At 48.2% G+C, this 27,848-nt stretch overlaps 9 protein-coding genes across 9 annotated transcripts; 2 read left to right on the forward strand and 7 right to left on the reverse strand.

The window, feature by feature from the left end:
• Positions 1-6,204: 6,204 nt before the first annotated feature.
• On the reverse strand, positions 6,205-6,432 carry CTAM01_10747 (uncharacterized protein; the record flags this gene model as incomplete). Its single annotated transcript, XM_060526761.1, has 1 exon — positions 6,205-6,432. One exon carries the CDS (start codon positions 6,430-6,432, stop codon positions 6,205-6,207), a length of 228 nt encoding a protein of 75 aa, XP_060378549.1.
• A 978-nt stretch (positions 6,433-7,410) lies between these two features.
• On the reverse strand, positions 7,411-8,841 carry CTAM01_10748 (riboflavin transporter MCH5; the record flags this gene model as incomplete). The annotated part of the gene is made up of 1 exon (XM_060526762.1): positions 7,411-8,841. The coding sequence occupies one exon, from the start codon at positions 8,839-8,841 to the stop codon at positions 7,411-7,413; it is 1,431 nt and encodes a 476-aa protein (XP_060378550.1).
• A 1,631-nt stretch (positions 8,842-10,472) lies between these two features.
• Positions 10,473-11,484, reverse strand: CTAM01_10749 (uncharacterized protein; the record flags this gene model as incomplete). The annotated part of the gene is made up of 2 exons (XM_060526763.1): positions 10,473-11,182; positions 11,253-11,484. The coding sequence occupies 2 exons, from the start codon at positions 11,482-11,484 to the stop codon at positions 10,473-10,475; spliced, it is 942 nt and encodes a 313-aa protein (XP_060378551.1).
• A 1,727-nt stretch (positions 11,485-13,211) lies between these two features.
• On the forward strand, positions 13,212-15,676 carry CTAM01_10750 (oxidoreductase; the record flags this gene model as incomplete). Its single annotated transcript, XM_060526764.1, has 4 exons — positions 13,212-13,604; positions 13,661-14,010; positions 14,348-14,367; positions 14,667-15,676. The coding sequence occupies 4 exons, from the start codon at positions 13,212-13,214 to the stop codon at positions 15,674-15,676; spliced, it is 1,773 nt and encodes a 590-aa protein (XP_060378552.1).
• An 897-nt stretch (positions 15,677-16,573) lies between these two features.
• Positions 16,574-18,357, forward strand: CTAM01_10751 (cytochrome P450; the record flags this gene model as incomplete). The annotated part of the gene is made up of 3 exons (XM_060526765.1): positions 16,574-16,804; positions 16,878-18,115; positions 18,186-18,357. 3 exons carry the CDS (start codon positions 16,574-16,576, stop codon positions 18,355-18,357), a joined length of 1,641 nt encoding a protein of 546 aa, XP_060378553.1.
• Positions 18,358-18,690: 333 nt separating this feature from the next.
• CTAM01_10752 (arrestin) lies at positions 18,691-20,160 on the reverse strand (the record flags this gene model as incomplete). The annotated part of the gene is made up of 1 exon (XM_060526766.1): positions 18,691-20,160. The coding sequence occupies one exon, from the start codon at positions 20,158-20,160 to the stop codon at positions 18,691-18,693; it is 1,470 nt and encodes a 489-aa protein (XP_060378554.1).
• Positions 20,161-20,730: 570 nt separating this feature from the next.
• Positions 20,731-21,576, reverse strand: CTAM01_10753 (enoyl-CoA hydratase; the record flags this gene model as incomplete). The annotated part of the gene is made up of 1 exon (XM_060526767.1): positions 20,731-21,576. The coding sequence occupies one exon, from the start codon at positions 21,574-21,576 to the stop codon at positions 20,731-20,733; it is 846 nt and encodes a 281-aa protein (XP_060378555.1).
• Positions 21,577-23,117: 1,541 nt separating this feature from the next.
• On the reverse strand, positions 23,118-23,975 carry CTAM01_10754 (uncharacterized protein; the record flags this gene model as incomplete). The annotated part of the gene is made up of 1 exon (XM_060526768.1): positions 23,118-23,975. One exon carries the CDS (start codon positions 23,973-23,975, stop codon positions 23,118-23,120), a length of 858 nt encoding a protein of 285 aa, XP_060378556.1.
• Positions 23,976-24,651: 676 nt separating this feature from the next.
• Positions 24,652-27,370, reverse strand: CTAM01_10755 (homeobox and C2H2 transcription factor; the record flags this gene model as incomplete). The annotated part of the gene is made up of 3 exons (XM_060526769.1): positions 24,652-24,757; positions 24,810-25,734; positions 25,795-27,370. 3 exons carry the CDS (start codon positions 27,368-27,370, stop codon positions 24,652-24,654), a joined length of 2,607 nt encoding a protein of 868 aa, XP_060378557.1.
• Positions 27,371-27,848: the final 478 nt, after the last annotated feature.

Here is a 27,848-nt window from a genome sequence, read left to right on the forward strand (position 1 = left end):
TGGTGATGGGGGTGATGTGGACTGCTGTGACGCATAGCTGAAGTCTTCGAATGAAGCACTCTGTCTGGTTGTTGCGTTCAAGCCTGAGAGGTTGTGCTTAGTTGCTGTATGGCAATCAACGCAGTCTTTTTGGATCTCCCTACTGTTTTGGCTGGATCTTCCTCTCTTCTTCGGTGTGACATAGAAGCAGAAGGAGGCGGATGACTGCAGATCATGAGAATCCAGTGGTACTATCGAGGCACCAGTACACTTACGAGGCACTTATCACAGCTCGGCCTGCCACCATCGCCTAAAAATTGTCAGGTTGTCATTGTGAAGATTTGTTTGAGCATCCCAACCCACATTTTCGCTTTCGTACTTTGCAAGTCTCGCAAGCGCCAGGTCGACGTTTGTATACTCTCCCGCCAACGTCCGTGGTGTTTACTGAAGTCGGCGAAGACATCGCATGAAATAGCTTGGAATGGAATATGATGGATGGGATGGCAGAGGAAACAGACACAAGAGAGCTTATATCGTCGGGGTCAAGGTGTGTTGTGGGGGTCTTGGAATATGTAAACCATCCCCGCTTCATGTTCATCACAGCTGTGCGTAGTTCAAAGCACTGATAGACCCCGGGCCGTGATTTCCGAGTCGAGATGCAGGAGATCGTCCCGCGAGGACCATCCAAGGTAAGGTAGGCTGGTAGCCCGATCCCTGTCCAATGAGTCCTGAAAGATCTAGCCGGCCATGGTTCTTGGCCTACATGTAACAAATATCATGTCTCTTGAGGACGCTACTAAACCTTGAACAGGCAATGCTTGAGTCTCGCAATCATCCAGACGCCTCGTGGAATGGATTCTGCTGGACTTCTAGCCGAACTTTGATGGCTTGACCCCCCTCCCCTCCCTACCTTTCAGCTCAGGTCCCCATTGTTTCTAGGCCCGTTCCTATTCCTTGGATAGTAGTAGCTTGGGTGCATATCGAGAGAGACACATGTCTGGAGGTCAAGGCCTCCGTTCCCCCTCTTTGGAGTCGGCCCCACCCGCCGCATCGTTCACTTCGTGTTCCTATCTAAAAGCTCAGTGCGACAGCCACGGAGTTCCATTGGAGAAAGAGTTGTGATGATCTGTTTCAGAAGATTCGTTTATCCGAAGAAGGCTTCCTTGACTATTCCAGATGGTGAGCATTACCCGCAGGTCTGAGAGAGACTTGTGGATCAACTTCGGATTTCCCTCTCAAACCTTGAGGTCATACAATCAAGAGCTTCGCTTCACTAGGTTGATATCTGTTCATCTTATAGTAGAGTAGCTTGCTGAATTCACAAGATGATCACCCACTCGTGTTTTATTTTGCGGCGGCCTGCTTCTTTTCGTCGCCTCTTTCTCTTTCTCACTCTGGTATAAATCATCACTTATATGTACTCCCGGGTCTGGGCGTTGTTCCCCCCCGCTGCGTTGGACAGCTTTCTGGTCCGGAATGATGTCCGAACTAGTGACTGAGGCGAGTGACTGACGACAGATTTGTTCATTGTTATCATCGCCATCGCAACCTGCATCGATGATCGCCATGGGAAATGGTATCAGCGCTGCCAGCCGGATTACTTCACCAGGGCTAGGAACTCAAACGGTGCACAAATGGCCTGACTTTGACTTGCCGTGATGTTATCCGAATGAATGTTGGACAAGATTAGACCTCCCGCTAGGGTCACAACTCAGGTGTCGAGGAACATATGCATGCGTTGACTCGGGTGCAGGTGCGCGAACTCTACTTACGACCCAATTCGTGGTTTGAAAGCAGGCTAAACCCTTGCTCGTAGTCTCCTGGAGTCGAAACTAGCGAAGCTTGGTAAATCTTCGGTAATGTTAAACTCTTTCGATTGCATCGTTTGCCACAACCAACTACCATCGTGGCCTGATTCCAGACTAAGCCCATGCCAGCTAGAACGGGCTTGGCCCTGTTCTGCCCGCTTTCGTACTTGGTCGTATTGTCCTCAGCCCTATCCGACGGCCTGGGTGCTAGCCTCTCCAACCAGCAATCCCCAACCACATATGACTGGGCGTAGAAAGTTTATTGCAAACCCCAATTGGGCGAGCTGACGCAAACAAAAACTCAGTGCCTCACGACTTCGCCAAGGTCGCGCGGGGAACTGTCAGTCCCGCGGGGTACTGGTTCGCCTCATTAAAGTTCTAGGTGCAAGTGGCCGGCAGGCAAAAGTCCACGGTCCCCATCCATAGCCACCTTATCTTGCATTGGCTACCTTACATGAAGAATAGCTTATGCTGCTCCTAGCGTACTTACTGTGTGCCAGAGCTTCTCGTCTGAAGTCTGGGTGATATCAAGCATTCTGGAGTTGCCTACAGCAGCATAGCGTCAACGTTTCTAGTTCGAATGGGCACCTCCGAAAACGCTTCATATGCCATGAACATGGCCAATGGGACGTGGCTGAGCCCACTCAGATGAGCATAGTCATTACAATGAGGAATCAACTGGTCGCTCCATGTGTTTCCGCATACGTTTTTCTGTACTGCATATTTCACTAGCCTTGATATGCCATTTCGCCCAGAAAGGAATCCGAGGGCCTTGTCATGTCGGGTCGTTTCATATCTCCGACATTGACTATGTTGAGCCAATCCGTCATGTCATAATACTCACGCGTTCTTTGCAGGGAGAGGCCGAACCTGACCGGATATCCCGAGAGGACAAAACTCGCCGGGCTTACACACAACCGGGAGCAGCCGTGGCGTTATTCTCATGCTGGGGTCGGGTATGCGGTGGGGGGCAGGAATCTCCAGTTTCACACAAAACCCCCATCGTTCTGTCGTCTGAAGCTTTACTCTTTTCTCAAGATGACTTTTACTGTAAATTGAGTTGATGGGAAAGTCCAACCAGTCGCAACCTCTGCCGCCCCACGCCTCCCAATGCCTCCCCACGGCTTATTACCCACCGCGGCTATCTGGGGACGCTGGCAGTTACGGCTATATTCTGACTTCGGGCCATTAGGAGTAGCGATGCTTTCTTTGATAGCCACATTTGGATGCAACTAGACCCCGTTGTTCTCGAAGAAGACTCATGATGGCGATCGTTGTCGGGAGGTCGGGCCTTGCCCCGTCAGAAGTGTGAGTTTCCGGCCGGTGTTCATTGCACGCTAGGTGAGGCTGTGCCTGTGCCGAGATCCGACCACGTCTCATGAACAGGTGAGGAAATAAGTCTAAATAAATCGCTCATGACGTTGGAGAATTCCTGATCAGCTATGACTGGGCAGATAAAAGTCGAAATGATGCTCCTGCCTCCCATCCTGCAGATATGGATAAGGCCGCCACAGCAGGCCGTGAGCGGCAGGGTTTTTCTTGGGCAATAATATCCTGCCAGCACCTGCCGATATCCTGCCCCCAATTGTGGCTACGACCGCCCCTACCTCCGACCACGGAGCCCAGCTGCCCATACCCACCCACTTACCTACCCACTTACCTACCTACCTACCTACCTACCTACCTACTACTACTTCGTCGACCTTACTATCGCTACCACTACCGCTATCGCTAATTAAAACTATTCCTAATATTAATATACTATAAAAAGAGAATAATTACAAAATTAACGATCCCTTTGTCTACTAATATACTATTAATTATAATAAATACGGTTACGTAGAGTATAACTACCTATTTTATAGCTAGTACTTCTCTAGCCTATTTAAGGCTAGAGTAGTACTTAATAAAGCTACTTATAAAACTAGCTTTACGGTTTAAATTATTTAATATAAACCCTTTACTAGGGCGCTAACTACTATTACTTATTACTATATTTATAGCCCACGTTGTAATTAAAAATAGTAACGCCTTATAAAATTAACCTACCTAAATAAGTATTATAAATCCTTAACCTCGTTTATAAACTACTATTAATAAATCGCTATTAGCCTTTTAAGTAGTAACTAGCTCTTCTGTCCTATTATTAATAACTTTTATAACTACTATAACTACTTATTTAGTTATATTAATACTTTTACGCGTTATTACTACGTACTACTATATAGTAAAAAGGGCTAAATCGTTAACTAATAAAATAAGAGTATTCGACCTATTTAAATTTTTTCGAGCTTCTAATTAGAAAGTAGTAATTATAATAATATCGTTACTTATAATATATTTAATATACTAGCTACTTATTACTATAACGAATTAGGTAGTAGATCCCCTATTAAATAATTATTTAACTAATTACGTAATTTTATAAAATATTAATACCGCTTTTAACGTAATAATACGGGCTATATTACGAGCTTATTTATTATACTTACTATTACGATTTTCCTACTTTAATAATATCTAGATATTCTATTAATAAATTCTATATATAAAACTAATTAATTTAATATACCGCTATTTAATATTTATAGAGCTACGAATAATAGTTATACTTTCTAAATTACGAGCTATTTTTTATTTAATAAGAAAGAAGCTAACTACTATTAGGCTATTAACTAGCTATTAGTATTACTCCGGGCTTATAATATTCCCTTTTTATAAGTTACGTATATAAATCGTAAAATTACTCTACTTAACGCCCTTAATAATAATACCTAATTTAAAGTAGTACTATACGTACTCTATTACTAATACGTTAACTTTAACGTACTAACTAAGACCCGGCGCTACTTTAGCCTAGTTATAAAGGATAAGACTAGCGTAATTATATATAACCCTCGCTTTTAATAATTCTTTATAAATTAAAATAATCTCCTCTATAATAAATTAATAACTATATACTATAACTAATTATTTAAATTTAAAATTACTAAATACCCTATAATAGTAGTTAATTACGTTATTAATACCTAGCTTAAGCTATAATATAAAAAAATCGTACTTATTTAGGTTAACTAAATTAAGTACTTCGGTTACCTAACTATGTTAATTATTAAATCCTTATATATAAATATTAAAATACGAATCTATTACTATACGGGTAACTTTAAAGCCGTATTTAATAAATTAGTTATTTTTTAAGTAAGTTAAGTAGCTATAATTAGCGCTTACTAAACCCGTTACTAAGCTAAGGTATTAAGTACTATTATAATATTATTTTAAAAAAAAGTATATACGTATATATATTATAATACCCTTAAGTACCTCTTATAAAAACTCTATATACTAAGTAAATAACTAAATTTAGGTTTATATAAAAAGCCTAATAAAAGAGTGCGCACCCTATTTAATTTAAACTATTTATAGGCTACTTTATTACTATATCCTTTAGTAGTATATTAAGAATAGTACCCCGATATTATTAAAAGAGATTTATTTATACTAGTTCTAGTAATACTTAGAGCTTATTATTAATAATAATACTTTTACCCCCTTACTTAATCCCTTATAAATCTAAAGTAAGGGTTGCTTATAAGGCTCTATAACGGGTATTATAATAATTATAATAGGTACTACGACGCTTAAATTAAAAAAACTAGTAGTCGATTTAAATACCTTTTCTAAATAAGAGCCCTTTATATTTAAATACGAAAAAGTTACTAAACGCGCAGAAGTAATACCCGTACTAGTACTACTATTATTAATAGTACCTCTAGTACTAAGTAAAGCTACTTCTACTTAATAAAGCTTCGAGATTATATATAATTTTAATATATACGAGCTTAGTATAAAGATATAGTAGGGGTATTAGTAGGCTATTACTAACGAGGTAATTAACGTAATTAATGGTAATATAATTAATTTTATAGGGGCTCCTCGGTTGCTAATGCTTATAAAATCGTAATCCTAATTAACTAATAATCTTACGTAATTAAATATACTATAAAATCTAGTTAATAAAGATTGCTCTTATAATATTAATTTTATAATAAAAAGCGAGATAAATAAACTTATTAATAAGTATAAGGCTAAAGTAGAGTATAAAGTTAAAATAAAAGAAGTTACCGAATTATGGGCTATAAGCTATATGAAGTAATTAATAATTAATTAAGCTAATTTATTAATTACCGTACTTTTTACTAAAATAATTTAATTAATTATAAGTTAATTAATAGCCTCTAATTAGCTTAATTTATTTAAATACTAATTACGTAGAGCTTAGTTTATATATATACCCGAGATTAGTAGTTATGTGGCGGCCGTAGCTACACTTAGTAGTAGAATAGCGGTAGGTGGTGGCAGGATATTATCGCCCTTTTTCTTTCTAATGGCATTTGCACTGCAGAACCACAGACCACTAGACTAGCCGTAGGTAGATGAACAGAAAGGCACAGAGCAGCCCATCGTCGATGCATTCAGAGCTTATACCAGCTATGAATTTGACCCAATCAAAGGATCCCTCACACGATGAAAAGCGATGGCCACGCTTTGCCTGACTCAGGAATTCGTTGGCAGTAGCTTGGAGAGCCATACAGATGCACCGACATCTAACATTGACCACAGTTAGCAGCAGATTCCTCCACATGCTCTAGGACGTTGAGCGTTCAGCTGCGTATATGATCTGGATGGAGCCATGCCAAGAATCACGGACCAGGAGTGTCCGAATCGAGTCACTCAGTAGCTTATCGTCATTCAGTTTCGTCTTCTTCTGGGAAGAGATCGTTCACTCACTAAGTGGACTAGCTCGATTAGGCGACAACACCCGCAAGCCAGATGCCATGGTGCCTCCACAGCAGAAAAGCCCTGCTTCCTTGTCCTCACAGATCACTCTCCAAGTCTTCAGCACGGGGTCTATGAGAAACATTGAGTCGGACGTTGAGTAGATACTGCTTGATGTTGAGTCATTTCGCCGAGATTTGCGGCTGACATGATAATCGGCGCATCAAGAAAGTACCAGGGCAGTAGCACTACCAGCTCGCCCAAGAAAATAAGGCGAAATTTGCCTTCCTCATAATCCTGTCACCGCTCAGATATGCTGCACTTAGTCAAGCTTAGAGTCGGCTAAATGGACCTTCCCCGCGCGTTACACCGTAGAGCCATTAAACCTTTTCTGCTATATTATGACTCAGTGAGAACTCACTAGCGATAGTAATGTAGTAACTACATGTTGAACTGAGACAAGAGCCACGATGGGGTCCAGCTTCTGGGGGTCTTGTACTCGATAAGCAGACTTGACAGCCCTGACAGCCCTGACAGCGGCTTTTCCGCGGCGCTTCGGCCCGAATTTGCCATGATCATGTACCTCAAGCACAACATGGATCACTGACCCATCTTGCGTAGAGAATACATGGAGACAGATCACTGGCAGTGATCAGATCCTACCAAACCCGGGACAATAGGAGTAAAGACCGATAGGAATAGCTGCACATACTAAAGCTGAGAAGTAGACAATTGAGCTTATTGGAGAAATGTCTATGGTATAGGAAGTAGCAATGTCATGCAGTCTCAGAAATACAGCTCTTGTTTGAACTTCAGGATATTGCCATTAATGTTGACTGCTCTCTTAAAACCTTGCTGAGATTTTCCACCCCACGGCAAACACCCTGACCGCGGCGTAGCAAATGAAAGCAAGAAAGTAAGAGACACCGGAAAACAAGATCAGGCCCTTCCAATTTTGACCTCCTTCCTTTGCCTCGAGGATGGCACCAGCAATTGGCAAACTGCTCAGAGTGCCGAAGCTGGCCATCATCATCGCCGTAGACAAATACCGCCCATATTCCCTCGCGTCACATAATTGGCCTAGACAGACCGGGACCAGGCCCAGGTTACTTCCGCTTGCGAAACCGAATATAGCCACAAAAGCTAAGAGCATTGGTTGAGAGTTGCCCGAGGGCAGCCAAAGACCGAGAACTGTGATGAAGCACAGGGCGATGGTGATGAGAATGACGTTAAATCTTCCGTACTTGTCTGCAGCTAAGCCCGGCAAAAACCTCCCCACTGCTGATGTTGCGTTGAGGATGGAGAGAATTGTATACGAATGAACGTTGCTGCCGGGCAGAGTCGCGGCATAGGAGATAATGTAGGTTATGGGAACGAAGAGACCCCATTCCATGAAGAAGATCCCGACTGCCGATAGGGTAAACTTGAGATTTTTGAAGACGGTGAAGTCAGGCCAGATGGATCCGGGTCCTTCCTTCTTTGGCAGCCGAGAACGAATAAAGAGAGTTGCGGGTACTGTGAGTCCTAGGAGAATGAAGCCAAGAACCCGTGCTGTCGGACCAAACCCCAGAGTCGGAAACAGGTTCTGAAGCAAGATGGGATACACTATTCCACCTATCGAACCAGCTGTGGCTGCTATGCCCGTGGCAAAGCCTCGGCGCGAGTCAAAGAAGTGAGCAATAGCGCCATAAGAGGGTGAGTTTAGCAGAGCACCACCCAAGCCACCTAGAATCGAGTACGCCAGAAGGATTTGATAGTACTCTGTATGACACCCGTTAGGAAAAATGACGAGTTTAGCCGTGAGAAGGGGCAAACCTTTGCATAAGCTCAATAAGAGAAGGCTTGCAGACATGCAAAGGCCACCAGCGACAACGAGGCCGCGGGGACCATACTGGTCAAATAGGGGACCAACTTGAATGCCAATAAAGAAGACAATAAAAAGGTACAGGCTGAATATCCATCCAATTTCGGATGAAGAATGATCAGCGAGTTGGTTTTCAGAGAAGTATGACTCAAAGACGGCAGCCGAGTTGATGAGGCCGAAAACCGAAAGCATTGCACAAAATGATCCAAAGACCACCAGCCACGCCTGCCAGCCGCCCTCAGGAAAGGTCAATTCGTTGAGACTTGCGGCATCACGTTCAACATAGCAGGATCTCTCTCTTGACCTTGATCTCTCTTCGTCGTCGTGAAAGTCTGTAGATGGTGAAGATGCTATAGTGCCGTGAATGTTTCTCAACTGTATGGACGATGTTTTTACAGCCGTTTGCGACATCTTCCGTGCAGGTCCTGTCAATTGCACGTAAAGGCGAATATTCAATGCACCACTTCTTTGCCTCGAGTTGGCTGGGCTTTTGTTAACGGAGCTGTTGAAGAAGGCCAGTCTCCTCTATTGCAGTGGTGGTGAGTAGACAAAGTTGAGGCACTGTTAATGAAAGAAGATATGTTTGACTCAAAATCCATTTTCGAGTTCTATGCCAGCAAGAAAATACTTGGCTCCACATGCACGTGTTGCGCCCTTTTGGCCCCATCTGGTTACTGGGAAATATCTTTCTCTGCTTTGGATTAACAGTTGAGCACTTTAGTACGTCGCCAATCTAGCACTAAGGCCGAAGATGGCTAATACCTCGCTCATCAGTGCTGTCGTAACGACGTACCTAGCTAAAACAAGGACGATACCCGATACCATAGATCAACAGCGCATCTGATCAGGGCCCGACCCCATGGCCCCCTGCTCAACTTATGCTCACCTTTTTGAGAAACAATCCTTTGAATATTTCTCAAGGCGAAGATTCCCATAGACATGAGAATAATTGAAGGTAACTCTGATCAAGTGTGGGTTTGCTCATTTAGAGATAAGAAAAAAAAAAGACAAGAAAGGAAAAGACAACTAATGCGCAGCAGGGTTTAGCAGCTCAGCAGCCCTTGCTTGGAGGGATCGACCCTGGCGACCGTTCTCCGCCGCTCTCCACCGTTGACCGCTGTCTCTCTTCCCGGGTAATTATTACTCAATCTAGACACTTGACCTCGAATAGGCTCAGTTTATCGGGCTTAAGGTGAGAGTTTCCGAATGAGTGACACCCGTAGGGTTTCAAGTGAAGCGACTCGGCCGATTGAGGTAGACAAACTATTCCATGTAATTTATGATTCTCCCAGAAATCAAGTACTGTCCTCACTAAACCGTGTAGGGCAAACTTGCATAAACACTTGAGGTAGAGACTCTCGGAATGAAATCGTGCCTTTTCCTTCCGATGACAAGGTTCGTTTACGCATTTTTCGGTTGATTGTGGTGAAGCCGCCGCATAGGTCCAGCACCCTAGGACGTAGGTCGTGGTCTATCGGGTGCCTAACGCTGTAAAGCTTGGTGAGCCATACTGTACCAGATAACTGATCTACAAACTATGTACTGAATGGCTGTACACAACAAACACAGTGGATATAAGACCACCCCTTCACTCAACGCACCCAAGTCAAATCCGGCCTTCCAATTCCAAGACACTTGACCGCTACAGTTCGCATAAGGATCTGCGTTTTGAGTTCAATCATAGGTTTGCATAGGTGATACATTATGCAGCATCTTCGCAAAAGCTGTGTTCGGGCATGGAATGGGGATGGGCCCAATTATTATTGATTTAAGTGAGGTAAGTAATGTTGTAGTAGTAATACAAGAGCAGTGAAAAAGGATACACAACTAAGGCCACTATCAGTTTACGAGGCCCAGGAATCAATCTAATAGTCTATAAGACGACTTTGGTTAGATGTAAGGGGTCTTCGCAGATTTAGAGGCAAAAACCACCTTCCCTCTCGTCGTCTTGGACGACCGTAGGTTTGATGAGGAAAAGTCGGCTATCAAGCGTACACAACAAAACTTGACCAAGCCGAACAAATACAACAAAATCCACTTGATCAAGCCTTCTGGTCTATAAGCCTCTGGAGAATCTGCTTGCTGGTCAGATAGTCGGAAGTGCCGTTCTCCGGATCAGCGTCCGTGGCGTTCTGAGCACCGCAGACAGATCCAGCACTGTATTTGCCTGCAGGACCATCTACACCGGCAAAATCCCTCTTTGAATTTGCAAGTAACATGTTCTCGGCAGCTTCAGGAAGCCATCCATTGATGAAGTCGCCGTGGGTGCAATAGGCGGGGCCGCAAGCCAGTTCCAGAGGGGCGGTTCCCTCCCAGCCGTCAGGCAAAGCCTTGCGAAGATCATAGCGGATGCTGAAGCGCAGTTGGGGCATCCTCTTCATATCAAGAGGGCAGCGGTTGGCAGGCTTGCTGGTGGCGGTCCAGTGTTGGGTTCCAGAGTATGTGGATTCGAGTGTCTCTTGGTTGACACAGTCGTGGAACAGGAGGATCGTCTGCAGATGGGTGTTGCAGGTCTTGGACGGAAAACCATTGACGTCCTTCCCTGCGCTGGGGCCACCCTCGCAGAACCATTGGATGCCCGCTAGAGGCTCGGTATCAGCTTCGGACTTTGCGGAGGCGTTGCCGACGACAGCCTTGTAGTCTTGTGGAATGGCGACTTCTGCCTTTTCGATTGCAACGTAGTAGGCACTGAATCGACTGATGGGAACTGGGGCAGTGGCGGTTTCGTTTTTGTAAAAAAGGGTAGGGACCCCTAATTTCGGATTAACAAGCAGACTTTCCTATCTTGATAGAGATTATCTCTTTGACAGAGCTTGACTTACAGTAAGACGAGTAGTCGTTGGGGTTGACCGCTGTGGCACAGCCCGCTTGCAACTCTTTGGAGGTGGTTGTGTTCAATGTCACAGCATCAGAACCGAAAAATGTGTGCATGTGGCTAGCATACTGGCCGGGTATAACCACAGGATCGATATTCTTGTACATGAATTTGTCAACGATGGTGACGGTGTAGGCACCAGCTGCACCGGCAACTGCCAAGATATTCGCGAACTTCATGTTGCTAAGGTAGAGGAAGATTGGCTCAAGTCGGTTCTCAAATGAGCGAGTAAGATGCAGGCAGGCTGGTATAAAAAGCGACGACACTGAAGAGTGTATGATCAAGAGCGAAAGCAAAAGGTGAAGACAATAATCAAGCTGGACTACTGGCTATTACCTCAAGACTCAATATGTTTCCCTGGCAATTCTTAAGACTTCTCCGCTCGATATCCCTTTGATGCCCCTCGTGCGGGTTTGACGGAGCAGTCCGCATGTTGAGATGTGGGCACGCTTCTTAACGCAGGGGTTTGAGTCTGATTAAGGTATAGCTATCTCCACGCCAAGAGCCCAGGTGGGAATCCGATGGATGACAGTCACGTTTTCAGAAGTTTAGCGTATTGGTGAAACCCATCAGAATGCAGTGGACAGGCGTTACGCCGATCCTGAAATTTTCATTCCTGCGCGCTTACACGCTGACAGTTGGAGCACGGGTGTAACTTTAGACTTGGTCCTAGCCTACTGCCACGAGGACGCCATGCTTTGATGATCGAACCTGATCTTTCTTTCATCCTTATTCGTGAAACCTCTTTACGGCAGATTCGTTTAATTAGATGTGGTTTCAGTTAAAATATGTCTTCATCGCTTCGTATCTGCCTTGGGCCTACTCCATTGTTCATGTCCTCATGTGGAATAGTGGCCTAAGAACGTATGTTACCTCGACCTACCTACTCCTATGTCTTCTCCAGATGAGAAGATCATTGTAGTGAATACTTTCCTGGCTTGAGTGAATCTGACTAGCCAGGAACGGATGAATCCCTCAAATGCTCCGTAGTTCACCTTTTCGCTTGCCGGCAGGGCGAAGCAGCAAAGCTCCATACCTTTACTATATCCACACTTCAGATTATTGACAGTCGTGTATTCCACGAAAAACTCTCAATCTCATCTTTGTAATGTGGAATATCAGTTCATGGGGGTGGCTTTGTTGGGAGACAATCTTCCAGGCCAGGAACCTCGTCATGGATAAACTGCACGTATCGGACATCTCGTCCGGAATGTGAAATTTATTTTTCCAACCTGGTCCTGGAATCCGACAGACTTGCCCCGTCAGTCCGGCAGATCTGGACGCGCAGACGACGATCACTACGGCTCACCTGAAAACACCCACACTAGGTGGCCAGGAACCTGGTATGGTTGAACGGAGCGACCCGCATTAGCCCGAAGACAGCATCTACAGGGATGTAGTTCAATATATGTATGCCACTTCGGGGCAATGATTGTGCGGGTGTCTCTTCCAAAGAGCGGGCAACTCCAATTTGTTACAAATGCTGCAATAAAGGGTTGGCACGAATGTTTTGCCCGGATATGCGTTGATCGTGGACGCCAAAGTTTCCTTTGCTCCGAGAAAAACGAAATATGCCGGCAAGTTCACCATGGGGCCCCGCGTCTACGCGCAATAATGTACATGAGATGGCATCAGTTCAGCTCGACATGTCGTCTCGGTCGAAAGGTTGAGACTCAACTGGTGGACTCAGCCATCATATGGTCCGTGACCATCATGGGAGTCCTCAAAGATGAGAGGTCGTATGCTCACGAGAGACGTATGAGGGGGCTATCAAAGCTATAAATATCGAAAGTCAAATCGAAGAACTCTCAGAATTCCGAGAGGTCATCAAGCTTGATGAACCAAGTGCATTCAGGCATCGTCAACAAAATCACAAACTAGCTTTCCAGCTTACAAACTTCGCGTAATGAGATCCACCGTCTTTACATCAATTCTCGCATTGGCGGCGACGATGACCATGGGGTCGGCCGTGGCTCGGGCCAAGAAGCCGCCGTTTTTCTTTCTCATCGGCGATTCCACCGTGGCGGTCAATGGAGGTTGGGGTGACGGCTTCCTGTCTTACCTCAAAGACCCCGCAAAGGGCGAGAACAGGGGCAAAAGTGGTTCTACCACCGTCTCGTGGAAGTCAAACGGCCGCTGGGCTTCACTCTTGCAGGGTATCAACGACACTATGGCAGACTACGAGCCAGTTGTCACTATCCAGTTTGGCCACAATGACCAGAAGAGTCTTACTTTGGATGAGTTCAGGGCCAATCTGGTTAATATCGCGACCGAGCTCAAGGACGCCGGGGCGACTCCGGTGGGTTCGCACTTCATTTGCAGTGTACCAAATCTGGCGACTAATACCATGCCTAGATCTTCATCACGTCTCTTACTCGCCGTCGCTTCGAAGATGGCGAAGTGGTTCGAGATCTTGCTGAATGGAGGGGCAAAACGATCGCAGCGGCAAAGGCCAGCAGCGTTAGGTGGCTTGATCTCAACCTTGCGAGTACCGACTATGTCAACGCCATAGGGGAGGAAAACGCCCAGTACTATAACCTGGCTAGCACCGATAGAACCCACTTGGGGGAAGCTGGCGAGATCGTTTTTGGCCGCATGGTAGTTGACCTCTTGTTAGAGAAACGCAGCGATCTAGACGTCTACTTCAGCGCTGACGAAGAGATCACTGACGCTATCGCGAACGGCGAATTCGCTACAGGAGGCAAGTGAGGGAAGCTGGACAGACGAGAACCTCCCAAAGTTCTCACAGAACAGGAAGGACTTGGTACTCGATGATATCTGGTGCATGTGTACATACCTACCATCAATTGAGGGGTGACTGTGGTAGTTGAGAATCAACAAGGCCATGGTTGAATTTTTTACTACGCACACATTTCTGGAGATTGCACAGTGATGCTTGAGTATCTAGCCGAGGCCAATGAGTGAAAAAAAACGATGAGAAAGAATTGCAAAGCACCACCCAAATCAAGTATTTTGGACACATATTGTAAGCTAGGAATAGGTGCATCGAGGACACGAGCGATCGTGTTTCTATGATGACAGATCCCAGGACCATGGCACTGGTGAGTGGGTCCGGACGAAGAAACATCGCCAGACGATGTGGCCCAAATTGGAAGGTCGTCATTGATCTGCAAAAAGGATGTTGAGATGGCAATCACCGAAATGAGGAGGCTGGTATACCACAAACCAACCCGAACTCCGCCTTGACAAGTATACGCACTTTAGGTACAGACCCAATTCTCTTGAACGATCCCCTCTTCTTACCCCTATCAAACTGATGAATCCCAACTCTATACTGCCATGATGAGGCGCCTTCTTGCACTCATCTCAACTCTTGTCGCGAGCGCGTCCCCTCTTGCAGTGACTCGAGGTGTCCATGGGCGGAACATGAACCTGACTCTAAAATGGGACATTCTACCGGTCAACAGTCAACAACAATTCCGAGGATTGTCACCTGTGTCGGACCAAATAGCCTGGGTGTCTGGTACAGGAGGAACGGTTCTTCGCACCACCGACGGCGGTGCTTCGTGGCAATCAGTTGGTCCCGAATTGTCGACCGAAGACGCCGACCTGCAGTTCCGTGACGTGCAGGCCTTCTCGGCCGAAAAGGCAATCATCCTATCTATTGGCGAAGGAGCGGACTCGCGCATTTACATCACGAAGAATGGAGGAGAGTCTTGGACGCAGAGTTTCGCCAATGAGGAGGCATCGGCGTTTTTCAACTGCGTCGACTTTGAAGACGATGAGAGGGGCATTGCCGTGAGCGACCCAGTCGATGGCAAGTTTCGATTGATTGAGACGCTCGATGGGGGTAACACCTGGACCATCGTGGACCCCAGCGGCATGCCCTCTGCTTTAGAGGGCGAATTCGGATTCGCAGCCAGCGGGACTTGCATCTCTACCGCAGCGGGTCGTTGGTATCTTGCATCGGGTGGCATTGATCCCGGCAGGATCTTCCAGAGCGCAAACGGTTATGAGTGGGATGTCTCGAGCAGTGCGATTGCGGGTGGTGCCTCGGCTGGGGTGTTCTCGGTACGATTCAGAGACGCGCAAAACGGCATTGCAACTGGAGGCGACTTCAACGTGGTCAATGGTTCACTCCATACATCAGCATGGTCCGAGGATGGCGGAGAGACCTGGACCGCGTCGGAGGTGTTTCCGGGCGGATACCGATCGGGCTCATCATGGGCCCCGGGGCTGTGTGGGGTGGCTGTCGCAGTTGGACCATCTGGCTCCGACATCACGCTTGATGCTGGAAAGACTTGGGTTACATTTGACAGAGGCTCGTTCGACGCTGTCGAGTGCGTTTACGGCCGAGTCTGCTGGGCGTCCGGCTCAGCCGGAAGGGTGGGCAAGCTTTCATTGAGATGACAACGGATGGCCACATGCAGAAATGAGGAAGGCCTTCACTGCTCTCAAGGAGAATCCATGGAGGGCTGGAAGTTTCCAACTCAATTCTTCAGAAGCTCACCAACGACTCCCCTGTGCTGCACGGGAGACAGGCATTGAGTAAAATAAGCTCGTTTTCGTTCGATATTCAACAGCTCTCGGTTTGTGTGAAGGATGACACTTATGTCTTTTCCGCTTCTTTGCCCTTGAGAAACACGGCCAATACGAGTGCGATGGCGGAGACCACCCCGATACACCTAGCCTTTCCAAGCAAGGTTCGAGACAAGAGGAAGCGATACCCTGCATATGCTATTTCACCCCTCCACGAACCTGCACTAACATGATCTGCAAGTGAATCCGGTGCCATCGTGTTAGGTTACCTCGCGACCCAGAGCAAAGATGAGACGGCACGTACCTGAAACAGGTCACAGCGTGCCTCGCTTAAGCAGGCAGGATTCGACAGACATGCTCCCAAAGTTCCAATCAAGAGCTCTAGTGGGGAGCAAACGGTGCCCAGCGAGGGGCATAATTAGGAACTTTGGAGGGGATGTTGTTCGTTGTCAGAGACTATTGGAGGCAGCTGAAAAAGAAATGTAGCTACCTGATTAAAGTAGAGCTGTAGGTATCCGCCGGCAGCTCAAGTCCCGTCCAAATGACAGGCTCTAGCCTAGCCGCCAATGCAGCCAGCGCGTCATGACCTAAAGCCCAAACCAGCATTACCAATCGTCGACTCCTGAGCGGTCTGTTGTTAAGGTCCGAAATTCCACCTACACATCTCCGTCTCACTCCTACACTCTGGGTTGATCTCAGTCCCTTTTCTCTGCAAGCTAGAGACGACGATGCTCAGAGAACGATAGCTCTGCTGTACACTACGTCACCATGGCGGGCAGTCTTCACGCCCAAATCACCGAGTCGCTGACGCCTGGGCGCGTCTTCAGCTCCCTCTTCATCGTCTTTGTTGGTTTGCTCATCCTCGATCACACATGGAAGCCCACATACCCAGAGAACATTCCCGTTGTGGGCTATGGGAAGGGCACCGTCGCACGCTTCAAGAACTTCTACTACTACATGTTTCGCTACCGAGACTGGGTCATTGAGGGCTATAAGAAGGTATGCTATCATTCCCGGCGCGAGCGACTTGGTCAGGCCAGAAGAGACACTGACTTTGTATGCGACAATGCAGTACAACAAGCAGAACCGCGCATTCGTAGTCCCCGCTGCCGCTAGTAGAGCGCCCGACATCATCCTCCCGCAGTCCCTCACGAAATGGCTCCTCGAGTACCCTGACTCAGTCGTTTCCGCCCATGAAGCGCATAACGATGTCCTCTACAGCGACTACAACTTCCTTGGAAAGGTTTACGCCGATGATGTGTGGCATACCTTGGTAATCCACAAGAGTCTGGCCCGCCACCTGAGCACACTGATTCCCGCGATTGAAGAAGAGGTTTCCGTCGCTGTCGACGAGGCCTTTGGCACGAATACCGAGGACTGGAAGACCCTTAACCTCTGGGACGCCTGGCTGACGATCGTGCCGCCCGTGACGAATCGCATGCTCGTGGGAGAGGGCGTATGCCGCACCAAGGAGTTCTGCAAGGCTATGGTTTCGTTTGTCGACCAGGTCATTCTCAACTGTTTTGCGCTGCACATGGTTCCCCAGACCATCCTGCCCATCCTCGGACCCTTGATCGCATTACCCAATTGGTGGCTTTGGCGCAAAGCCTCGAAGCACAGCCTACCGGTAATTAGGAAACGACTCGACGATATGGCAAAGAAGGAGGCGGGGGATCCGGCCTACGAGAGCTGGGTTGCGCCCGAAGACTTCATCACCTGGGATATACGCATGGCAAAGGCTGAGAAGAAATTCTTCGAACTTGACCCCTACGTTATTTCGAAGCGACTGTTGCCGATCCAGTTCGCCGCGATCCACACGACCGTCATTACCGGCCACAGCATTGTCCTAGACTTGTTGAGCTCCGACCCAGCGAAGGGCTATATCGAGGGTATCCGGGAAGAGGCAGAACGCGTTCTTCGCGAGGAGGGCGGCAGCTGGACAAAGAATGGACTATCGCGGCTGTATCGCCTTGACAGCGCAATCCGTGAAAGCCAAAGGCTCAGCAACTTTAGCTGTACCCTGATGGAGCGTAAGGTTATTGCCAAGGAGGGCATCACCAACGAGCCAGAGGGGTGGCATCTGCCAAGAGGCACGTTTCTCACCGTTAACCTCGAAGGCCTCCACCACGACGACGAACTGAACCCCAACGCGAGGGAGTACGACGCCTTCCGGACGAGCAGGAAGAGGGAGGAGTACGAGGCGAAACCGCAGTCTGACCGCAACTTGGACGAGGGGCTTAGGTTGAAGAACCTTGGGATGGTCACAACGAGTGATGCTCATCTGCCATTCGGCCACGGACGACACGCTTGGTAAGTCGTTCTCTCTCTCTCTCTCTCTCTCTCATATAGCCGCCATCGTCTAAGAACTAACGATATGCAGCCCTGGCCGCTTCTTCGTCGCCCACGAGCTGAAGATGGTAGTTGCCAACTTGTTCCTCAATTATGACGTTAAGCCGCTGGCCGAGAGGCCCAAACACCAGTGGGTCGGCGTCACTGTTGTCCCTCCTGTTGACGCAAAGATCGAGCTGAAGCGCAGGAAAGGCACTGTATAGATAGGATGGTGACAGCGATTTGATGGTAACGAATATCATGATTGACTGGCGTAATTGGACAGGAATGGATTACAGAACTCGACATACTTAATCGTGCACAAGATATCAATATAGCGTAGTTTTACCCTCATTATCCCTGGCTCATTGTCCCTGGTATCTAGCATTTTCTAAGCCGCGCCTTCCTGTTTTCTTACATGATCTATGGATGTGGCTCTCGTCCAATCACTCCGAATCTCAAACTAAGAAGTTCGCTAGATAATCTTGCTCTTTGTAGCGGACTAGTCGTCGTCTTTGGTTGGATTCGGCCGCTTAGTGATGTGGATTGATGTTCCCTCACAGCGCTCGGCGATGCTCCCTCAAACGTGCGTAGACAGCTTCGCCTCCAACATTATCCCAGCTAGGCAACTCCGACTCTGTGGACGCCTGAGAGCGTCCACTTTCTTGTTCCTTGAATATCTGGACAGGCACCAACAGGGGAAGCTCAGCTCCTCCCGCCGTGACCTTGATCTCAAGAGTATACGTCCGCGAAATCAAGCAGGAGTGGAATGTAGGCGGAAAAACGTGGCTTGAGGTTGGCAGTCCGAAATCGACTCGCGTCGAACATGTATATGTAATTGGTACACCGTCATCCTGGGTGCTGCTGTTGCGTATCACCGTGATGTCTCTCGATCCTCGATTACCTCCCTTAGTTCTTCCTGATTTTCCATCCTCCAGAATGTGAACATGTTGAACCCACGGTGTTATGTTTGTGGCGTTGACGATAGTAGGGGTAGACAGTGTTGTTGGCTCTCGATTTACGCCAACGTTGGGAAAGCTTTGTGCCGGTCGCGTAGAAGCCCAGTTCTGCGCCAATATACTCGTAGACTTGATCTTGACCTGCGGCGGTAGCATATCTGGCGCCGTGGGCCAGAAAGCAATGTCTATGTAGGCTGACGAACTGGATGCCGCGTGTCCATCAGAGCTCAACCGGATAGCTTGGGGTTGGAATGTCTTGGCCGTGATCTGGCCTGTAGGTACAGAGAATATGTTCTTTCTGACAGGTTTGGTACTCTCGAAAACGTAATGAAGGTCGTGCTTGTCGAGGACTAGGGGCGGATCTTCCGGGGATGGCGCGAGGATGCTAATCGGATGCTCAGACTCAAGAATCGGTGCCGGTAGTTGTACGGTACTACCATCGTCGATATTGAAAACCCTGGCCCTCACACTGTATTGTATCTTTGCCATACTTGTTGCTAAATCATCCTTCTCAAATCCGGTCAATGAAGACGGCAGGCGGAGATGATGGTGCCGCACTGCTTCTGTTTGGACTTCGTATTGGCATACGTTGCTGGTGAGTTGATGCGGAATGATGAAGCTGAAGGGTATTGAGTAAGTGTGTCCACGTCTGAATAACCTCGTTGAAGGGTAAGCCGATTCGGGTACAGGCATGTACAGCTTTAAGAGTGTCTGTATCGTTTCGGTCATGACGTGGACATCTTCCCGTCGAACAATGGCTTTTCCCAGGAGATTAATCTCGACGAACCCGAAAGCTGTATCCTGTTGCGTGTTTACTTTGACGGTGCCGGAAACCTGGGATCCTGCGGAGTATATCTTCGACGTGTAATGATGGTCGACATGAACTTCTACGTCACTTCTCGTTGGCATGCCGATCAGTTTTGTCATCGACATCATTTTATTGCCGATTGCTCGCATGGTTCCCTTCTCATTGAATATTCCGCCTGACAGTGCGGCAGAAGCACTGGACCTGAAAGCTGAAGCTGACGGCTTGGATCGGTGATTGGAGCCAGCTTGGTTGGCTGTCATGTTGAAGCACGGGATTCTGCAACATTTCGGAGTTCATGAAATTGGACAAAACTGAAACACATGGCCTTTTCAAAGTAATTATGAATACTGTGAGAATAAGACTTCTATTCTCGGATAGGTTAGCTAGTTCATTTTTACATGTGTGCAAGCCTACAAAGACTTCGCTACTTGCGTGCTTGACTCTACGCCGATTACGCCGACTACTCCGCAGCAATATCATAATCCATTCCGTTGGTGAGCTGAGAAAGTCCGAATTCTCAAATCCGCTTGCTCACCCTACTTTTCTTACCAATCAGCGAAGAACAATTTGAATATTTCTCATGGATGGTAGTCATAGTTGACTCCCAACTCCAAGGCTATTGCTCACCCTGTTCCATACGTGGGCCACTTGGCGCCCCAGTCACCGAAACGCGTGCACTCTTGACAAGGTCCCCATATGACATTCTGCGCCCTTCACTAGTTCAAAACAGCCAGGTTTCTGTGCTGGCTAAGCTCCCTAAAGTTTGCAGATTCCGATGTCGGCATTTTGACCCGGCCAGTTTCCAACCTGCCGTCAATCTAGCCAAAGCCTCAAATCTTGGCCTTTTCGAACTTTCCATGCCTTCCCGCTCCCTTGGAAAATTCCGTTGCACCCCGAACACTCTCCATGTTGATCACTCTGATTCCCTGGTCGAATTCGTTGCTCAGAGCATCCTCGAATGAGCTAGCGTTGTAAGTCGAGTAGTAACAGCTCGTTCTGTCAGTGTTCATGCAGGCCTGTGGGAACGCCAGCAATTGTCGAGCAATACTTGTTGCTTCTGCCAGAGCCTGGCCCTTGGGCACAACCCGATTAGCCAGGCCCATCTGCAACGCTTCTTCTGCAGATACTCCGCGGCCCGTGAGTATCATATCGAGGGCTCGACCGAGACCCACGATGGCTTGTAAGCGAACAGTGCCGCCGTCAATGAGAGGGACGCCGAACCGTCGGCAAAAGACTCCAAAGACCGCATCATCTTCAGCAACACGGATGTCTCCGAGGAGAGAAAGTTCCAAACCTCCGGCAACAGCATACCCTGATACTGCACTGATGACTGGCTTCTTAATTTGCATTCGTGATGGGCCGATGGGCCCGATATTGCGGCTTTGAACTCGATGACTGCGTTCGATGATGGGCCCATTGTAGCCTCCTTTCACAGACCCATGCCCATACTTTGCGACCTCATGGAGGTCGAAGCCAGCACAGAAAGTGCCATTTGCTCCATTGAAGACACACACCTTCTGGACAGGGTCGTTTTCGAAAGCTAAGAAGGCGTCGGTGAGTTTGTGAGCAGTCGGTCCATCGATTGCATTCCTTCGGTGCTCTCGGTTGATGGTTATGGTGGTAATACCATCGGATGACTTGGTCACTTGAACTGCTTGTGGTTCGTTCTGTGCCATCTTAAAGTAAGTTAATTGCGCGACAGTACTTATTGTTTGATGTCAGAGTGAAATTTTGATTTCTTCAAACCTGCGAAGAGAATGGTCCGGTTCATAGATGATTACCGCTTCCACGGTTCCATCTACGTCATCTTGACCGGTCTTACTGCAGCTTCCCCGCTATGATCATGGCCGAAAACCTTGAGCTGCCTTGTGACTATGCCGGTCTCCAAATATCCAGATTCATCCACTTGGGTATGTGGCATTCGGACTACTCCGTTGATAGCTGAGCCGACGGCAACCGAGTATCGTTCATTCTTGACATTCATCGCACGTGTTGATCCAGAGTTCATCGAAATGTAGATAGGTCCAGTAAAGTGACCAGCTTGTTAAGCTAGCTGCAAAATTCGTTTTCTCGCTGGAAGACCAGTTCGTAGATCTTCCCTGGGCACTCCGCCAAGCGTCAGCCACGAGAATGGCCCTCTCATCCAAGCCCGAGCTCTGGGATTTGGACCGCTCTCCAAGCCCCCGAATATGAAGGTTACACACCATAAGCAGTCTTCATCAACGCGGAATCCAACAGACGGTCTAGTTGGCTTATGGTTTTCTTCCATATACGATTGTCCTACAGAAATTTAGGCAGCTCATGGGGTTCAAGCCTGAATCACTAGACACTTAGACTTCGGACCAATGGCAGTTGGATTTCTTTCGGGACTCCTTACGCATCTCTGATATCATATCAATGCGTCGACATCTTTGCGTGTCAATCTCAGAACTTGTGTAAGAAGATACATGCCAAAAATAGAAAGACTTCCATGGAATGCAAGCTGGAATAAGTCCCTAGCTTCCTCTAGCTTTGGGTCGCTGGGCCACTCGTACGTAGGTGGTGCCTTCGTTTTTGGTTCCACAATGTGAACGACTCCAGTCTCTTGTAAGAGATTCTTGATGTTGCGTCCCTGGCAAGTAGTAAGTATTCGACCTATTTTCTCACCGGCCAAGTCCAATTCAAAGTGCAATCGTCAAGGATAAATTCGATGTTCGATAGTACTAAGCCAGGTTGGATTGACCTTGGACTTCGGGTACTGGTCCCCAAAGTAAATGGCCCAAATTCCGGTTCCCATTCCAACATCGAGGACTCATCCAGGCCCATCGTCTCCCTTAACGGGAATGAAAGATAAGCGGGTATCCAGAAGTATCAAAAGAGCAGGGTGAATAAGATCGAGTCCCTCATTCTGTTTCTGGTCGTTCGGAGCCCAGTACCCTCCGCTTTGCTATTTTGATATGTTCTACCGTATAGTTGGCAGTGTTCCAGACTACTCGAGGAGACTGAGGTCGTAGATGAGTAGATTTTTGATGGGCTTGGTCTTCTCCATCAAGGACAGTCGCTGCCTTGCTATGTGTGTCCGACGTCACACTGGCGGTTTCTCGGTATTGTCCCCACCCGTTATTCGGGCTTCTCGAGGGTAGAGGCTCGTTCAAGAAGCTCCAGAATTTCGTGGGCTCCGTAGACCGAGCAACGCTCCCTTTGTCTGAGCGATCTCAGGTATTCCTTGCATTTGTTCCTAGAGTGGGGTTGGCTGAAAGACTTTGTACACCGCAATCATATCCTCCTCGCCCAGGCCGGCATCGCTCGCCTGGCCGTAGATCGAACGACACAACTCTGCCAGAGGCGACTGTACGTTCGCCCGCTTCGTGGCTTCGGTGATGAGTTGCATGCTATTGTAGCAATCCTTCATAGATGCTTGTGGGTCCCAATCCCCATTGACAACTTTGGCGACCTTGATCTTCGAATATGCGGAAGCCATAGGACCGGCGTCGAGTACCTGTCCGAAAGCATCGAGATCGAGGCCCTGCGCCCGAGCGAGACTGAACGACTCTGCAAGAGCGACCGTCATGGTGTTAAGGTAGAGATTGACCGCGTACTTGGTCTTTAGGCCTGAGCCGATGGGCCCGCAATATACGGCAGCGGTGGTAAGCGGCTCCACCACCGCCCGCATGCTCTCCGCCACGGCCGGATCGCCGGCCATGAGACCCACTAATTTACCCTGCTCCGCCGGGATTTTGCTGCCGCTGACCGGCATTTCGAGGAAGTTGCCTCCCGCTTTGTGAACATGATCCGCTACCTGTCTGCTGACTTCCAACGGAATCGAGCTCGTGTTTATCAAAGTTTTGCCGCGGAGTGCCGATTTAAAGTCGTTGTTGAAAATCGAGATTAACGCTGGGCCGTCGAAGAGCATAGTGAAGATCACATCAGATTGATGGGCCACCGCCGCCGGTGTATCGCCGATCTTAGCACCAACTTTTGTGAGCGCTGGGTATTTGGAAGCAGTCCGGTTCCACACGGTCAGTGGAAATTTGTGAGCGAGGTTCAGGGCCATCGGGGTGCCCATGAACCCCAAACCCAGAAAACCAACACGCATTGTCCAAAGCCTGGTCTTCGAAGTTTTGTGAATGGTTGTCGAAAACGCGATAGGGAGGAATGAACACGTATGAAGATAAGCACCGGAACCTTCTAATCTTACACTACCCTGCGTGAGATGGATAACACGTTGGCTTTGAAAAATCGGGAAAACGTCTTCCCATTGAAAGATATTCATGGATACGGTAAAGACAAATGTTTCGCTTTAATACTACACACACGACTAGTACCTTTCGAAATCTCTAAATTTATTCGATGAGGGTGGATGAATCAGTGGTTTTAGCGAGATAGACTCACGCCCTAGGGCGGCAATTCTATCAATGGGACAGGTTACGGAGTAGTCCCTGCGGATAAGCCCCATAAAATCCATGTCAACTGCTCCCTACGCCCTACGGAGTACTTGTGATCCAAATGCGCAGGGCGCGTGTGGATTTGGCCGGTATCGCTGCGATGTGAGCGAGAACATTATTTGTACCAAGGTCTCTCGAGTCATCGTCTCTAAGGACTTCAATGGTGGATTCCTGTTCTAGAATACAGAGATTGACAGGGTTAAATGCTACGCCTTTCGCGTGGAGTCTAACGCATGGGGGCTGAGAAGCTATGCACCTTGAACCATGGGCAGTCCAACGAATTGATAGCCTAGTCTCTGGCAGCCACATTGGAGGCAAAAATCTTGTTCACGAAGGACTCAATCCTGGGTCATCGTCAAGAATGCCCATCTCCCGCTTGAAGTCTCGAAGCCAGTCTGGGTTGTCCGCTGGAGTCTGATTCCATGGATCGTCACTAAGCTATCGTTAGCTCTGAGTTATCATAGGGAATGTTCAAGAGGTATTACTCTTCGAAGGAAATCCACCTCGCCTGATGTTGTAGTTCGGCATCGGTGGGAATTCGTCTGTTCGGATTGCGTGGCGACGTCGTGATGGTCACGAAACGAGTGAGCTCTTTCATGAGCTTCCTATAGCAATTGTCGTCATTGACGAAGAACGAGGAGGTCGAGTACACCTTGCTGATGTCGCCCGTCTTACCGCCGCTAGCATTCACCTGTGTCGGATCAGGTGTACTACCTGAAGAAAGATTCGCCCCCGAAAACTCAAGGCCGGCCTCAGCTGCTATGGAGCCTAGAAGGCCTTCGGATACGCTGGAGGGAGGAACAGCATTCGAGGCCTCCGACGGCGAGAGTCCAGTCCGATGACGGAATGCGGCAAGCCAGTGAGGAGAGCCATTGATGAGACTAAACAAAAAGTTTGTAAAGAAATCCGACGGATTGAGCGAAGAGGCCTCGATTCTTTCGACGATTTTGCAGGCCTCTCGTTGCAACTCGTCGTCGGAAATTTGTGGCTCAATCAACTTGGATATCTCCACGTAGCTCTGCAGTTGCTCTTCCAAACCGCAGGCCTCAAAGATGCACGCTTTACCGTTTATGCTAAGATACGTGAATCGTGACCTTGCGTTATTCTTCATCGGTCGGACCCGCGCCTGCTGTACGATGGATTCGGATGACATGAGCAGATCTCGCAGCCAGCTCTGGGTTGACGTTGCAGGTCTCTTGGAAAATGAAATTGAGTCGCATCCAAAAATGACGCAGCAGCTCTCGTATAAAAGTTCTGCATTCGTAGGCATCTCGTCCTTGGTGTTTTGGTGCTCGGCGGAAAAGTGTTCAAGCTCTAGCTTGATCAGCTCGTAGGCATTGGGCGGTGTCTCTGGAACACCTTGCTTCGTTGTAAAAGGCCATGGCGAGTTGCGTTCCATGTGAATCAAGTCTGAGCAGCACCGATTAGATCTTGCATGCTTGAGTTCTCTAACGACACAGCGGCACTTACAAGGCTGCACCGAGTTCTCGACCATGTTCAAGACATTGTCGTCGAATCCCCAATCACCGTGCCAATCTGCCATCGTCTTTCCGTCTTTGAAGTGCTCGGCCAGATGATCTATCCGGTCGGTCCACGAAGACATTGTGTGACCGCAAAAGCCGCACCGGGAACGTATAATCTCGCTTTCGTATTTCCAATCTCCCATAGGCCACCTCAAGAATTTGGCATCATGAACCAGCTTCAAGTGTTGCTGCAGGTGATCTTTCCGATAAAATGTCCGGTCCTCAGGCTGACGGTCCCTACATGCTTGATAATTATGCTTCTCTAAATGTTCCTTATTCGGGTTCGCTTCGCTGCAAAAGATGCAAACTGGCTGCCCGATGGCGTCAGGGACAGTCGCGCCGGTCGGAGCGCATTCCCAGCGCTCGAGAGAGAGATGCAACGACTTTTCGTGACGCTGCCAGTTGTGTTTGGTCTTGAACGTCTCTGTACAGAACGTGCACTGATATGTGTTGCTGGTCTGCCAAAGGGTTCCTGTGCCCTTGGCCTCAGGGCGTTTCGCCAGCGCTCGACGCCGCCTCCGCTTGACTGCACTTTTCCCAAGGGGTTCGAGAGACCTCAGAGACGTGTGAGAGTTGTGTGAATATGCTGAGTTGGCCGAGCTTCTACTGGAGTGAGACGTTCCTGCACTGCTTGCCGAAGACTGCCCGTACAAGGACCGCGTCGGAATGGTGTCTGTCAAGGATCGGTCGCCCAAGTCTTCCCCTTCTGACGAAAATCCAGACACAGCGTTGGCAATAGCCGATACGGACGCAGGTTCATGCTCTGGAGGTGAAACCTGCCATCTCTGGAGAGGATTCAAATGTTGGAAGGTGTCGGAAAGGCTGGAGCCTGCAGGAATGTCGATGGGCATGGTTCTTGAAGAGGTAATCGCCGGAGAAGGCGGACGTTTTGGCGGCACTTTGAAGCGCGTCCGTCTGCGGGTGTTGGCCAGCCAATTGGTAATCTGCTGTCTGCTGAGGCCAGTCTGCCGCTGCAATATTTCCATGTCCTCGGTGGTTGGGTACGGGTGATGGTTGTTGTTGGCCAGCCATGTCTTCAGAATGCGGAGGGACTTGGATGAGAAGCGAGTTCCGATCTTCGGCGGCGTTGTGGTATCTGAAGGCTGGAGTGATGGTATGATATTCCCTTCGTTGCCAAATAGGTGTCCCATAGGCTCTCCGTCGCCCAAGGCTTCTGAGAACATAAACACGCCAGGCTCGTCAAATTGGTTGGCGTTGTTCACCGGTTGCCTCTCGACAAAGTCCATGCTGACATGTTGGCTACCAAGAGCGGTTGGGGCGGGGCCAATCGCAAATGCATCTTGTTGATGAGATGACTCAACACCAAGAACACTGAGAGGTTCAATAGAACCGATGCCCTGTAAATTCTTTGAAGTTTCGTCTTGTCCAGTTCCAAAGCTGGTAATGTCGAGTTGCTGATTGTTGACAAAGTTCGACGTAATGAAGTCCAACTCAAGCGCGGCGGTGAAGTCGTCGATGCTGAGAGCTTGCGTATCATTGGCTGCACCCGGTCCCTTGTCCATCGTTGTGCGAGTTGTGTAAATGCTTGAGGATGCAGCTTGTCAACGTCGGAGGAGTGGCATCTGTTAGTGCTGTCCAAGAGCAGATAGGATGAAAGTTTCCCCGAATCAACTCTCTGCTTTCAGATGGTCAGGGAGGGCAGTCATATTGTGCCCGCACCCCGCAGTGAATCTTGTTCCTTTGCTCGGGTCATCATCAGCCCGGCTATCGGCACACCTCTCAATTACTCTGTATCGCTCTTCGTCAATCTCCTCCCATAAGGTGAGAGTTGCGGGCTAACTTCCAAATCACAGCTCTGGAGAAGCTTAATTGACGTTGATGTGCTGTGGATGAACCCCGTAGAGCTCTTGTATTTGCGACAGGTTATGCAATATTTTTTTCTCGCTTTTCTTTTTGGATATCTACACATGCGACTTTGAGGAATAGCAAGTGATCGGCTGCCTTCCACGCACCACTCTGCTACCACACTCCCTTTAAGTT

This window comes from Colletotrichum tamarilloi, assembly GCF_030869305.1.
Source record: "Colletotrichum tamarilloi strain Tom-12 chromosome Unknown Scaffold_52.1, whole genome shotgun sequence".
Classification (NCBI taxonomy): domain Eukaryota; kingdom Fungi; phylum Ascomycota; class Sordariomycetes; order Glomerellales; family Glomerellaceae; genus Colletotrichum; species Colletotrichum tamarilloi.